This window comes from Macrotis lagotis, chromosome 5 (genome assembly GCF_037893015.1).
Source record: "Macrotis lagotis isolate mMagLag1 chromosome 5, bilby.v1.9.chrom.fasta, whole genome shotgun sequence".
Classification (NCBI taxonomy): domain Eukaryota; kingdom Metazoa; phylum Chordata; class Mammalia; order Peramelemorphia; family Peramelidae; genus Macrotis; species Macrotis lagotis.
In genome coordinates, this window is record NC_133662.1 from 131,743,855 (window position 1) to 131,760,061 (window position 16,207).

A 16,207-nucleotide genomic window follows, 5' to 3' on the forward strand; every position below is an offset into this window, starting at 1 on the left:
AAAGCCCCTGTAAATGTTTGGTTAATTGAAGTCCCTAGTCATTGCTACATCATGCCTCTGTGCTAGACTTCTGATCTGTTTCCTTAATTATTCTTCAATTCTCTGTAAATTTAGGCACATCCTCTTGTTTTTGCTCTTTTTCCTATCTTGTAGCTACCCTTTATTGTAAGGGGCAATCAACAAGTATATTTTTCAATTGATATTTTATATTCTTTTCCGATTACATGTTATGAAAGTTTTTCAACATTCATCTCCATGCTTATGCATATTTTTAAGTTACATAATTTCTTTCCACCCTCCCCTCAGTGGCAAACAGTCTGGTGAATATTGTACATACATATTTGTGTTTACCATGTTTACAGATTAGTCATTTTCTGAATGAGGAATTAGTATTAAGAGAAAAGAGAAAACCATGAGATAGGAAAGAAAAATATAAGAGAAATTTTAAAAAAGGGAATGTCATGTTCACTCAGTTTTTATTCTTTTCTGTTTTTCTTCCTTTGGATGTGTATAGCATTGTCCAGAGTAAATCTTCTAGGGTTGTCCTAGCTTTCTAAACTTCTGAACTTTCCATTTCTTTGTGATTTTGTCTAGATATAGGCCTAGTATTGGTATTGCTGGGGCAAAGGGTATGAACAGTTTTATTGTTCTTTGGGCATAGTCCTATATTGCTCTCCAGAATGGTTGGATCTGTTCACAGCTCCACCAGCATTGCCTCAATGCCCCAATCCTCCCATAACCTCTCCAACATTGATCATTTTCCCTTTTTGTCATCTTAGACAATTTGACAGGGGTGAGGTGATACTGTAAAGTTATGTTAATTTGTATTTTTCTTATCAATAATTATTTGGAGCATTTCTTTATATGATTATATATAGCTTTAATTTCTTCATTTGAAAAGTCTGTTCAGATCCTCTATTTTTTAATTGGGGAATGACTTGCAACCTTATAAATTTGACACAGTTCTCTATATATTTTAGAAATGAGATCTTTATCAAAACTCCTAACTATGAAAATTGTTTCCCAACTTTGTTTTCCTTCTAATTTTGTCAGCATTGATTGTATTAGTGAAAAAACCTTTTAATAAAGTCAAAATCATTCATTTTGCAATTTATAACATACTCTATTTCTTGCTTGGTCATAAATTTCTTCCCTTTCCATATCTGTTAGAGTATTTCTTGATCTGTTGATTTGTCTATGATATCACTATGTCTAACTCCTGCTCCTATTTTGAGCTTATTTTGGTATAAGGTGTGAGATGCCCAGTTTTTGCCATACTATTTTCCAGTTTTCCCAATAATTTTTGTCAGATAGTGAGTTTTTATCCCAGAAGGTAATGTCTTTGGGTTTGTCAAACAGTAGATTACTGTAATCATTTACTATGGTTTCTTTTGAACCTATCCTAATCTACTGATCCATTACTCTATATTTTGTTAAATTTTTTGTAGGTCTATAAAATAGTTATTTGGTAGCTTGATTGGTATGGCACTGAATAAATAATTTAATTTTGGTTGAATTATTTTTTATATTAGCTCATCCTAATCATGAGCAATTGCCATTTTTTCAGTTGTTTAGATCTGATCTTATTTGTGTAAAAAGTGCTTTGTAATTGTGTTCATTCAGTTTCTGGTTTTCTCTTGGGAGGTAGATTCCCAAGTATTTAATGTTGTGTGCAGTTACTTTATTTTTTAGGTTTTTGCAAGGCAATGGGGTTAAGTGGCTTACCCAAGGCCACGCAACTAGGTAATTATTAAGTGTCTGAGTCTGGATTTCAACTCAGGTTCTCCTGACTCCAGGGCCGGTGCTCTATCTACTGCACCACTAGATGCCCCTGCAGTTACTTTAAATGGAATATATCTTTCTATCTCTTGTTTTGGGCTTTGTTGTTTATATATAAAAATACTGATGATTTGGGAGAGTTTCTTTTATATCTTGCTACTTTGCTGAATTTGTTAATTGTTTCAAGTAGTTTTTTTAGGCGATTTTCTAGGGTTCTTGTAAGTTTAGCATCACATCTGCAAATTCTGATTCCTTCAATTTCTTTTTCTTCTCTTTTTGCTAAAGCTAACATTTTGATTACTGTATTGAATAGTAATGGTGATAATGGGCATCCTGTTCATCCTATGAGCATGCTATCCTTCATCCTGTGAAGCACTTACAATATATCTGGCACTATATTAGGTCCTGGAAACTCAGACAAAAATACAAGAGCATGTTTTTTAAAAAAAAAAGCCTGAACTCCACGGGGAAGGGTAAGAAGCACATTCACATATAATTAAATACAAAATAAATAGAAAATCACTTCAGGGAGAAGGGGACTTGCTACTACTAACAGGTGATTAGGAAAAGCTTTATATAAGAGGTTGTGTAGGCAATGAAGGGGACTGATGACTCTAAGACACAGGCAAGGAGGAAGTGGATTTCATTCTCTGAGAAAAAAAGAGAATGTAATGTGTTAAGATATGTCTTATAGATAAGTTTGACTGGAATATAAAGTGTGTAAAGGAAACTTATGTGTAAAAATTCTCTATCTTGATAAAAAGGTTTAAGTAATGTTCTTCTAGCTTTCTTTTCAATTTTAAGTCATTTTTATTTGATTTTCAAGACTTCAGGCAAATGTTTTATCAGTATTTGTTAGATGCTTTCTTTCTCTAGTATAATTCTTGTGATGTATATAACCTGTGATCTGGAAATCAAAATTTCATTCTAAATCTTTATCTTTTTAATAAACTGCTCAGTTGATAAATGTACCTCTCTTATTTGAAAATGCTTGATTTTAATTGGATAGTGGTGATAAAAGGATCATTTCATTGACATGCCATAAAATAATTGCCAAGGACATTAAGAATTGTTTTAAGTGTGTTAAAATATCTCTCACAGAATTGCTAAGAAATTAGATATTTCCTTGAAAAATTAGTAGAGATTGAATTGAACTGAAGAAGTATGGAGAATGAGAAATCTTCATCATGATATCATGGCTATGGCTTATCATATGATTATTAAGCTACAATTAGTTAATTCTGATCAGAAAACTTTCAGTATAATATTTTATTTGCTACCTATATATTTGTACGTCATTCATTTAAATGGGTCGAGAAACATGTACTAGATGATTTAGATGATTTTCTTAGGGTTCTCTTAGCATCATATCTGCAAAGAATGAAAGCTTTGTGTCCTCATCGCCAATTCTGATTCCTTCAATTTCTTTTTCTTCCTTTATTGCTAAAGCTAATAGTATAGTATAGTTTTAGATTTGGTAGAGCTGGTCCACCTTCCTTTACATTTTTTTCATCAGTTCCTTTAATATTCTTGACCTTTTGTTGCTTCAGGTAAACTATACTATAAAGCTGCCTGGTACTGGTTAAGAAATAGAGTAATGGATCAGTAGATTAGGATAGGTTCAAAAGAAACCATAGTAAATGATTACAGTAATCTACTATTTGACAAAAATATTGTGTTAAATAGTATTAAGTGCAGAACAGAATATTTCCTTGAAGTTTAAAGAGGTTTTAAGGTCTTACTTATTTTATCCATTAGAGTTTTCAAATTCACTTGAAAATAGATTTTTTTTTTTGTCATATAATGGCTATGTAGAAAAATATCAGCATTTGATTTTGGGAGCTGTTTAACAGATATATTTGGTGTAAATATTTCTTATATGGGGGTGGCTAGGTGGCGCAGTGGATAAAGCACCGACCCTGGAGTCAGGAGCACCTGGGTTCAAATCCGGTCTCAGACACTTAATAATTACCTAGCTGTGAGGCCTTGGGCAAGCCACTTAACCCCATTTGCCTTGCAAAAACCTAAAAAAGATACTTCTTACATGGGTATTTAAAATTTTCCAAAAACAAATGAAGAGAAAAGGCTAAAATTGATACAAAAAAAAATATAATTGATTTATGAGTTTATTATCCAGATGTTTTCTCACAGAAATTAGTTTTCTTACTTATATCATTTTTGTTTCCTTACTGATGCTTTTTGCTGCATTTTATTCTAATCACAAATTTTGTATGTGTTTGAATGTTTTCACTTCACTTTGATAATGGAATTCGACCTTCATATTGACAAAGTGGAGACGTGGTTTGGTGTGATATTAGTCTTTATCAGTATTTGGATTTTTTTTAAGTTAATCTCACTTGTAAAGCAGGGAACTGGTTGGTGCCTACAGAAGAATTCTTTTGCTTTCTGTTTGAATTTTACCAATTTTACTCATCTTCCTTATTTTCAGACTACTGTAAAGGCATCTGCCTGGAGTTAAAATGGACTATATGTTTTTGATTGTTGCAAAAAGATCAAAGTAGTAAGTTTTATAGTGATCTTAGCATATTTCTCATTATAAACACAGGTAGGTTCATTTTAGTTTAACAGGTTATAAATTCAAAAAATTGACATCAAATTTGTCATTCAGAAAGCAAGCTATATTTTATTGTGTTCACAATTTGGTGACCTTTGGGAAGCCTACAAAAACTTTCTTAATTCTAGATATAGTTAAAAATGTTGGACTGTATTGATATGCTATTAATTACTATTGAACCAGAACACAATATGCAACAATATTTCTATGGAAAGATGTTCTCTGAAGTCTATCATAGGATGTCAGGAGCCCATGTGCCTTTCCTTTCACTCCCCACCCCCAAATTTCCCTAGGTACCCCAGGGACAGATAGATAGCTAGGTGGTGCAGTGGATAGAGCACTAGCCCTGGGAGTCAGGAAGACTTGAATTCAAATCCCACCTCAAACATGTGACACTTACTGTGTGACCTTGGGCCAATCACTTAACCCTGACTGCCTTGCATCCAAGGCCATCTCCAGTCATCCTAATTCATATCTGTCCACTGACCCAGATGGCTCTGGAGGAGAAAGTGAACTTAGTACAGTATCTCCACACAAACATCATCATCCCAAGCACATATTTTCTTGTGCAAAATTCCATCACTTGAGGCTACTTGAACCCTCAAGGTTTAAAATTCAGCCCTTCCCACTCCATCCCTTTCACTAATGGTCTCTTTGGACTTTGGACCCTCCACTATGAGGAAACCATTGGGAAAAACTCCCAAGTAGCAAGTTTTTTTGCCTTAAGGAAGAGCAAAAAATGAAATAGATTAAAACCTATTTATTGATAGTTTGCTAGGTCAAGACTTGATGCAGATGTGCATTTATTCTTGAGTTAAGTACCATTAACTATTGGGAGGTACAATCCTGTCACCTCCAACTTGTCCTATCAAAGAAGGCCTTGGTCCCCAATATAGGATGAGTCCATTGTAGGAACCTAGGGAAGGGGAAGAGGAAGAGAAGGGGGAAGTTGACTGCAGGACACATTTCAACTAAAGGAGAATCTTAGAAGACCTTTCAGGCAAATATACAGAAGTTCTCTCTGTTTCTTTCTGTTTATCAGTAGGAGGATTTATATAACAGGGGAATTTCCAGTCTCTTGTTATAGATATATAAATTTAAAACTCATTCATCTTTGACAGCTATAATATATGCAATTTGACTTAGCAAAAATTAATACCTAAATTTTACAGAAAATATAATTTTCTCCCTCAAAATATTATATTACTCCTTTCTTTTCTCAGTCTTCATTAACCATCCTTTAATTAATATGTTCTGGAGTTTTGCCAGAATCAAAATTAATTCACTTTAGCAAACTCTCAAGTTCATCACTGTCAAATGAGCTGCCTCCTTGCCTGATAGTTAAAAAATAGTAAGAGATACTCTCTTTTCTTCAAGCTGTTGTTAGTCTTCTTCACTTTTGTAAAAATGCTCCATTTTAACTTTTGAAATTTTAAACTCTAACCCTCAGCTTAATGTTGTGATGCAAAACCATCTGTGCATATGCAGAAATCTGGGGTATATATTCACTCTACCTTCACTTCACAGTTATTATGAGTATGAAGTTGTTTGAACATACTGTAGTTTCTAGAAGATTATAATGATTAATTTCTCTTGGGTAAAGCTTTTAGTTTAGTTTGAGAGGTTGGTAAGTTGAAAGATATGGTAAACGTAGCTTAAATTTTAATAGAATTTCTTGCATGACATTCTGAAAATACCAAATGGCTCTTTTTATCATGAATATATACTCTCAGAATCTTCATAGATGAAATATCTTTTATTTTAACCACTGTTTAAACTATATTATATGAGAAAACTCTATGTAAACTATTTTTTAATCTGTCTCTTGCATAGGTCCAACTCGGTCAAGCAGAAATCAAGTGCCCCATCACAGAATGCAATGAATACTTAGAGGAAACAACTGTTCTCTATAACCTGCCACATGAGGATGTCATCAAATACAAGTACTTCTTGGAACTCAGCCGTATTGATTCCAGTACCAAGCCATGCCCTCAATGCAAGCACTTTACAACCTACAAGAAGAAAGGACATGGTCCAGCCCCTATCAAATTGGAGAACAAATATAAAGTGAGCATGCTCACCAGAGCTATGGATTAGATGTCACATAATAGGAGCATCCAAAGTAGGACAGCATGTGGTGGGCATTATGTGGGCTTTCTTCTCTTACTGGAGCCTAATGTAAGCTATGTTTTAGAATATGATTCTGTAGTACTATATTCCTACATAAATATTCAAATCCTGGTACAGTTTTATATATTCATAGATGTAATCATGATTATAGTTTACAAACACATGATTCCAATACTTTTTTGTCCATTTTAACCTTCAGAAGATCAACAATTTATTATATATACAAAATTAAAATCTAATATTCAGAGTAATAACAATTTACGATGTTTAAGACCTCTTGCATATCCATATATGTTAGACTATTTTCACTGGTATACCTATGACTCAATTATTTTGACTAATTTACCCACAGTAATAGAAAACTTTTATAAACTTTGTGATATCAGAGCAAAATGGCAACATGAAGGTCTTTTTGTATCTTAAGGTATTTGTTAGAACATCTTATATCTTAAGAGTTGTTATAGCATTCACCAAGTGGTTTCAATAGAATTGTGGTTTGACAGATAGTTTCCTCCAGTGTTTCAAGTTTGAAATGATGTATATAGTGAGTTAGATAAGGGTCATTAAGATCTTATAAGTCTTTAAAGCTGGCTACTATAAAAAATAAACTAATTTAGACAGTTTGGGTTCTTATACAGTCAGCCATATTTATATTATTGCTTAATGCATGGTACCTCTTAGATGATTTTATTAATTTTGTTCGTTAATAATCTTCAATAATTGTGGTGTGTTTTTTAATTAAGTTGTCCACTTAAGAATAACGCTATGATGTGATTTTTAAAAACTGAATTAATATTACAAAAAATAGTTTCTCTTCAATTCCGGCTTAGAATTCTTTTATTATATAACTTTATTAAAATTCATTTTATTAGGACAAATTTCCCTTACAGGTATTTGCATTCCTCAGTTTGGAGTGTTTAAATAATATCATAAATTTTAGACCCCATAATGGAAGAGTAAAAATTCAGATCCAGTCAATTTGTGATGTATATTTTTTAACCACTTGATATATGATTCTTATTGAGGAAGAACTTCACATTTCTGTTTTTACAAAAAGAGATGATAAAAGGGTTGTTTTACTATAACAATAGAATGTTGCAGATATCACATCATTCAAAATCACTTAAGTCAAGATGGAAATAATTTTTTACATTTTAATTATTTAAAGGAAATATGGAGGGGGGCAGGTAGGTGGTGCAGTAGATAGAGCACAGGCTCTGAGGTCAGGAGGACCTGAGTTCAAATCCAGCCTCAGACACATAATACTTACCTAGCTGTGTGATCCTGGACAAGTCACTTAACCCCATTGCCTTGCCCCCCCCCCCCCACAAGGAAGGAAATATGGAGAAGGTATGTAAATTTCCATTCACATTGCTAGAGCCAAAAATTCTATGGAATTCTTTATTGAATTCTATTGAAATTTTTTTGAGTTAAGGGTTTTCAGTCTATGTGTTATTTAGTTCCTAACCTTCCCCCCCCCTTTTGTTCGAACCCAGTAAATAGTTTGTGTATTAGCTGAAGATAAATAAGGTTTCAATGAAGCCAGACCTGGTTTTTATTCTCCCTAAAAGAAGGGAAATATTGCTTTCAGGTCAAAAGGGAGTAAGTGCCATATTACATTTTTAAAAAACTAAACTATTTCAGTCTTTGTAGGAAAAATTGAAGAACGCAATACAGTATGCAAGAACAGGGCATCATTCATTCAATTGAAATTGCTAGAATATTTTAGGAAGCATGGTGGTATTATTCTTTTTTCATCTTTACAAGAAAGAGAGAAGATCTTTAAGTAATTAGAAGTAGCCAGCCTTGGGGACAGCTAAGTGGCTCAGTGGTTAGAGCTCTGGCCCTGGAGTCCGGAGTACCTGAGTTCAAATTTGGTCTTAGACACAATAATTGCCTAGCTTTGTGGCCTTGGGCAAGCCACTTAACCCCATTGTCTTGCCAAAAAATCCCTAAAAATAAATAAAAAAAATAAGTAGCCAGCCCTTGTTCTTTAAACTACAAACAGTATAGAGAATTTTGTAGAAGAGTTCAGCTATTCCTATGAAAATAGTTCTCTTGCTATTTTGGTTTCTGATATCATTACTATACTTAATTTTACATAATATTATTCTCCAAACAAGGAATTCAGGGTGTAATTCATTCTTTGTATAGCTAAATTATGTAAGGTGGGTAACTGGCAATAACCATATTATCCAAACAAAATAATTATCTTGGATTGTTTAATAAGTGGCAGAACTGGGCACAAAACTTTGTCTCACTTCCATTTCTATTCCCCATCCAGGTACTGTGTTGATTGCCATTGGTAGAAAGAGATAAATTGTTATAGATGAACTCAAATCTATTTAATCAATTCAAGATTACAGATATGAGTAGAAGAGCAAAATAAACTTTAATTTGTTGCTTCATTATTTCATTCCTTTTGAATGGATAGATGAATTTTGGGAATTGTAAATCATTAATTAAATATAATTTCATCAGTTATGTGACTTATTTCCAAATTCTTTAGAGTACACTATAACTTTTTTTTAGATTGGGTCTCCCCATTTTTCCAAGCCTGGCAGTGGGGCAGTCAAATAGGTCCAATCCGAGTACTGATTTTCTTTCTTTCTTTCTTTCTTTCTTTTCTTTTCTTTTCTTTAGGTTTTTGCAAGGCAAATGGGATTAAGTGGCTTGCCCAAGGTCACACAGCTAGGTAATTATTAAGTGTCTGAGACCGGATTTGAACCCAGGTACTCCTGACTCCAAGGCTGGTGCTTTATTCACTACACCACCTAGCCACTCCTCTGAGTACTGATTTTCACAGGAGCTTTGACCTCCTTTGTTTTCTGACCCCTCTTTAGGCAGCCCGATGCTCCATCCTATCAGTTCCCAGACCTCCATTATATGTGGACAGTCAGTTGACTTAGCCTATTGCCCATCAAAAATCCAAGGGCTCTATATGCCATAGCATCCCCATTTGTAGGGATTACAGGCATACACCACAACTCAGTGCAACATACTATTAATTAGTAGTAAATTACAGTTGAAAGCATGGAATTTTAGAAATATTAATTTGTTTTATAAGGCAATGGAAACAGTATTTAAGTTTCCACTAATGGACATTGTATTCTGCTTCCCCTAGATCCTCTAAAAGCATTTTAAATCCTATTACAATATTTCCACCAACCCATCATGGGCTTTTTTTTAACTCATCTATAAAAATTGAGGTATTAATGACATACCCTACATTGTAACACTTCCTACTCATACTATTAATAATAATTACTTATAGCTTCATAAAACCCTGTCATGTCTCATAATTTGACTGGTCACCTAAAGTATAAACTGGATAGTAGCTGACTTCCCTGACTATCCTTAGAGAATTCTTTTCTTAGGCAGAGACTGGCAAATATCCCACTCAGAGGTTTTAAAGTTCAGAAAATGGTTGCAGTGTGTCACTCATCTGAATATGGAGGTGCTTTCACCTTTATGGTCCTCATTCTTTTTAAGGACTCCCAAGAACCGTATTGCTGTCATGTTGGAGAGGTAGATGGAGTGAATAATTAGGAACTTTTCCTTCCAGGGTTTGGCTGGCACACTGAATCCTTTTCGGGTTGAGACTTTTGCAACTTGTGAATTATGAAACACAAGGAAGGATTGCAGGGTTGAGCACGGTGACTGAGAATATGGGGATGAAAGACATGGAACTGAAGATGTTGACAAGTGCAGGAATTTATCAGCTGAATTCAAGGAACGTGGCTTATGTGGGAGTTGCTCTCCAATTGTGTTCCACCCAACTTAACATTTTAAAAACTTATGGGTCTCTGAGGTTGAGGAAGCAAGATATTGAATTATGCAAATTATATAGATTTAAATCTTTATAAAAACAACTTTTATTGCCTAATTTTTGACCATCTAGGAATGAATCTCTCATTCATCTTGTTTTTTTCTTATGGAACTTACTCTTAACCTTGATATTATTTAACTTGTGATTGTGTAGTCACAGAATAAGTTAGTGTTGTTAGGGTATTTCTGTAATTTAGTTCAGTTTTTCTTGTTTTGATTACATTGATAATAATAGCTTAGCTCTAAAATAATTACCAGTTTGAGTATTTTTTGAGGTAATGGTGCCAACTCAGTAAAATTTGGGTTCTGTGTTAAAATATCAAAATTTTGATTTCCATTATTTTGTGTTTTAAAAATAGTATTTATCACCATAATTATTATCAACATTTTTATTATTCTCTGGTATGATCCTGGGGAATTGTGATTTTTTTATTTGTTAAATATGTGAAACAAGAAATCTCATAAAGAAGATATAAAAATAGAGTAAATACAATTACATCAATTAGCAATAACCAAAATTCTTAGATACATAGGCTTCAAGAATAAACTTTTCCAGGGTCGGCTAGGTGGCCCAGTGGATAGAGCACCGACCCTGGAGTCAAGAGTACCTGCGTTCTAATCTGGCCTCAGACACTTAATAATTACCTAGATGTGTGGCCTTGGACAAGCCACTTAACCCCATTACCTTGCCAAAACCTTTAAAAAAAAGAATAATTTTTTTCCAAGTAAAAGTTTGAGTATGTAGACAAATTTCTCATTGTTTTCAATGTCATTAAATCAATTAAAAGTCAATAGCTCATGTTCTCTCAGAGCAGAGAAATTCCAGACTGGGGAGATTTTTTTTTTCCTGAGAGAAGCTACCTTTGGTCAAACCCAGGGTGATTATCTTAAATGTAGTATTTCTTTGTTTCACTGTGATTCTGATTATGCTGAATCACTCTCTCTTAAGAGGGGAAGGAAATAGAGAAAAGACTCCTTTAAAAAGAATTAAACATGTTTATATAAAAGCTCATGAATATAGTTTTAGTTGGGAATCCAAAGAAGATCCCTTGTTTGCTTAGGCTCAGAATATTTAATAATTAAATAGCGTTAATTGATATGAAACAAGTTCTACCTGCGCCTTTCTCTAGAAATTTCTAGAATTATAATCAGTTTTATAGGTAATTCAGTTTTATTAAATTCATCTTCAATTCCTCTTCCCACAAATATCGTAAAATTAAGCTGAGACAGATGCAAAATAGTTCTTTGTTCCATCTCAGATTAAAAGTTGAAATGTCAGTATTCTATCATCAATAAATGTGCCTTCTTGATTTGTCACCTCTATTAAAAATGTTTAGCCTTCTAGAAAAGAATTCTATTTCACAAAAAGCATTGTTTCTCTTCTTTGGCAAATGTTCAGTCCTTAAGCATTTAATAAGGGGCAATACTATGCTAGGCCCTAGGTTTACAGAGGCAAAGGTAAGACATCACACTTGCATTTTATTAGAGCAGAAATTCAAACTTTTTTGTGTGTCATACTCTCATTTGCCAATCTAATGAAGCTTATGGATCCCTTCCAAAATAATATTTTTAAATGTGCAAAATAAAATAGGATTACGTTGCAATAGTTATCAGAAAGTTTTTTAAAGGTCATAGATCCCAGTTTAAGAATTCCTGTACCAGAGAAATACATGTTCACAGATAAATATAGGATAAATACATAGGGAATTGAGTTGGGGTATTAATAGCTGGACAAAAACAGGAAAAGACTCTTGAAAAAGGTGGCATTGGACCTGTGCTTTGAAGAGATTTGGGTTTTTTTTGTTTTTTTTTTTTAGGTTTTTGCAAGGCAAATGGGGTTAAGTGGCTTGCCCAAGGCCACACAGCTAGGTAATTATTAAGTGTCTGAGACCGGATTTGAACCCAGGTACTCCTGACTCCAAGGCCAGTGCTTTATCCACTATACCACCTAGCTGCCCTGAGATCTGGGTATTCTTAAAGGTAAGGGTGAAACAGGATAACATTCCAGATGGGGTGATAGTTTGGGTTGAGGCACAAAGGCACATGATGGAATGCATAAGGAACAGTAATTAGACTGTTTAAAACTTACCTGCACATTTTCAGATCCCAGATCAACAGATTAGCTCCTTCTAAAAGTAAATATAAGCTATTGATGGTGATATTGATATGAGAAGCTACATGGTGTAGTAAATAGAGCTGAACTTAAAGTAAGGAAAACCTAAATTCAAATCCTGCCTGTGACATATACATACTTTGTGACCCTAAACAAGTTTCTCTCTCTTACTGTCCTAGAAAATTATTATTAATTGCAGAGAATCTGCAATGATCTGATTGCTTTGGTAATAGAAAGTTTCTTACTGGGTACTCCCTACCCCAAAGCAATCACAAATCCAATTAATTAAAAGAAAGATATGCAAATGTTATGTCTATATATATGTACATATATATTTATTATATACATACATACACATATATGTAGACACACACATATATATATTATATAATTTTCCATATAAGAGAAGTGACGTCTTTTTATTCTCTCACTTCTCTCTAACAGTATCAGTCTAAATAAAAGTGTTTATAAATCAGAAATCAGTATATGCATCAACCCTACAAGATCAATTTAGTTTTTGAAACACCCTGATTCCTCTAGGGATTAATGCATCATCAGTGTCAGGGAACTGAAAGAAAACAAGTGTAGATTCTGAAATGATTGTTGCTGACTGAGATTTAAGGGAGATACAGATGAAATCATTAATCCTGTTTCAAAGAAGTCTAAATACTGTTGTCTATTAAGCTTTGTGTTTTACAATCTGTGTTATGGTGTTGGCATATTAAATCTTGTTAGGCTTACTTTCATGTCTTTATTTACTAATGACTTGTTTTACTAAAATGGATCTTGACTGGCCTTCTGTTTGTCTTAACTGTAAGGATTTTGTGGAGGTTTCTTACTTGTGTTTTATCTATTTAAAAATGTTTCAGTTAGATATGAAGTAAATAGTCAGATATTAAAATGCTTCTCAAATATTGCTCTTTTGTCTCATCTTAAATAATAATTCTAGTAGTTTTTTTAAGATTCTAAACTCATGGTCATCAGGTTTCAGCTGGCAAACTTCCAACTGGTCTTTGGGTTTAAGCATCTATAGTTGAGTGGTACTAGAATATGGCTTCAGATATCAATATTTGGAAAAAACACAATGGTCATGCCTTTCCCACTTGCCTATAGTCATAGTATCATAGATTAGAGCTGGAAAAGACATTGCTTTACTATACTGAGGAAACCATGGCATTGACTATTAAGACATGGCCAAGTTCACCCAGGTAACCTGAGCCAGGATTTGAAAACAGTTCTTTTTGATTCCAAATCATCCTATTCACTATGTCATGGCTTCTCTCTCTCTCTCTCTCTCTCTCTCTCTTTCTGGCAAGGCAATGAATGGGGTTAAGTGGCTTGCCCAAGGCCACACAGCTAGGCAATTATTAAGTGTCTGAGGCCGGATTTGAACTCAGGTACTCCTGACTCCAGGGCCAGTGTTGTATCCACTGTGCAACCTAGCCACCCCAGTCCTCTCATTTTTTTTAAAGATGTGAACCCATTCCTTCTAACTCACAGTTCTTGGGAGTTAAGGTAATCAGGAAAGCCCAACAGAAAGGAAGCAGCTGAAAGATGAGTGTCTGTGGACTTTCAATGCTGCTAAAGAGGCTTTTAACAATGTACTTTTCTTTCATCATTGTTGTGAACTCAGTAATTTTACTCCTTGGCCTCTATGATCACTTACTCCTCATAATATCCCTTATAGGAAAGGCCTCAACTAATTTCAAAGAAGTCCTTAGACCAAACTTCAGTTCTGTATCTTATCACACTGCTTTTAGATCACAACCTTTCTCAACTCCATTCTTTTACTGTGAATTATTTTGTAAACAATTTTGATTGCCAAAAGGTTTTTGGAAAGGAGAATAATGTAATTGGTAAAAAAATTTTAAAGAAATTTTAAAAAGAAAAGGAAGCTGGTAGAGCCTGTGGTATTCAGAGAAATAGGTCATCTTAAAGAGCATATTTAAATGTCAATATAGTGACTTGCTTTATATAAAACATTTTTTCTTGACTGACATTATATTCATATGAGTTCTAAACAATGAAGCTATTGTTATATGGTCATAGAGGTAGAGCTGGAGGGGAACCCTTAATAGTGCTTCCTAGACCCTTTATAGAAGTCAATTAAAATTTCTTGCCCTACTAGATTTACAACCTTTGTTCATATCTATTGTATTATTTTATAGCCCACACATTGACTATTGTTAACTTTGTAATATCTGGTTATGTTGTCATCTCAGACATTCCTCTTTGACATTCATTCTTTGTGTTTTGTTTGCAAACATCAGTATTGTTAGGTCAAAGTCAGCTTTTAGATCACTTTTTTTAGATCTGCCAGTCATGTTTCTGGGGAAAGAGATGGAAGGGAGATCTTTTTTTATAGAACTCATGGGAACAGAAAAATAGAGTAGCAGAGAGTTAAAAGATTTGTCAACAGGCTATTAAAATTTCATCCTATTTTAGATGTTCAGAGGTTTTTCAGTGTTTTAATTCTATTTTGGACCCTTTTTTAGAGAACTAGCTGTTGTAAGGGAGAACTAGAAAAGTTATCTTTTATACCATTACTAAAACAAGATCAATGAGTATTTTTTCCTATGAGAAGACGTCCCAAATATACTTTACCAAAAAAATCCCCTGTCACATCACCTTGGTACAAGGAAGAGTCTTTGGATTTTAAAAAATGCTGTCAATGCATGCAAGTCCTCTTCTCTCTGGTTCTACCAAGCTTTTAAAGCTTCAAATACAAGCCTAGTGATAGTATCTTCTATCCAAAAATCAGCATCCCTAAGTACAGAAGTGTTTATTATCTAAATGTTTGATATTGAGCAATATTTTTTAAGCTGTATAAAACTCTGAAATAGTTAAAAAATACAAAATGACTCTCAGTTCCACAAGGGCTCTCTCTACTTCCCTAGATGCAATGGTAGAGAGGTGGAAGCAGAAATGAGGATCAGTGAGCTAAAAACTACATGGATATAACTATTACAGCCATCGTTATAACCTTTTTCTAATAGTGAGAGAATGGAATAATTTATATGTTGATATTATTGTTACACATAATCTTAGAGAACTGTTTGTTGGTAACTAACTTCAAAGCTGTCTCCTTTGCCAAGCTGTTTTCAGTACTCCCCTAGAAACACTCTAAACTCTTTAAGTTTCAAAGCAGTTACAGATCTTCCATGGTAAAAGGGATTTTCCCTCAGGTAGTTAACTACACCAATGGAATTTCGTCTTTAGACCCCCAAAATTTTGTTTTGTTTTGTTTTGAATGGAAACATAATAAATTACAGGTTAAAGGGGAAAATTCTTGGGCTTTCTTATAGAAAAATAATAACAAAAGAGTTGTCAAAACTCATTTCACTGTGAACCTAAACATTATACACATTGCTTAGTATATACCTGATCATATCCTCATGCTGTTTTCAAAATAAGCATAAATAACAGTATTGCTTTGAAGATGATTGCAGTTTTTGCATCGACATTAGTTGTATAACTAAATTCTATGAAAAATTTGGTAGGATCCTCTGAACCCAGTCAACATAAGTTTTGAATTCATTGTAAAAGTAAGCACAAAAGATGACAGAGCTGGAAAATATAGGTTGATATTAAGACTAAAAAGGGATTAAAATATATAAACTACTCAGGAACATCCTATCTCTGTGTCTTAAGTTCTTTATTCACAAAAGTTGAAAAGCATTGAAACCAGGGATTAATAATCAAATTTCTCTTTTGTGTTTTTTTTGTTTATTTTTAAAAGTTAATTATTTACTTCTAATTAACAACCATTTATTTTTCTCTCC

The 16,207-nt window shown here is 33.6% G+C and overlaps 1 protein-coding gene across 1 annotated transcript in view; it reads left to right on the forward strand.

The window, feature by feature from the left end:
- Positions 1 to 16,207, forward strand: part of RNF217 (ring finger protein 217) — a 155,658-nt gene that overhangs the window by 94,648 nt on the left and 44,803 nt on the right. Inside the window, exon 2 of the mRNA XM_074187496.1 lies at positions 6,188 to 6,421. Coding sequence (XP_074043597.1) covers positions 6,188 to 6,421 — 234 coding nt within the window. The remainder of the gene's footprint in view (positions 1 to 6,187; positions 6,422 to 16,207) is intronic.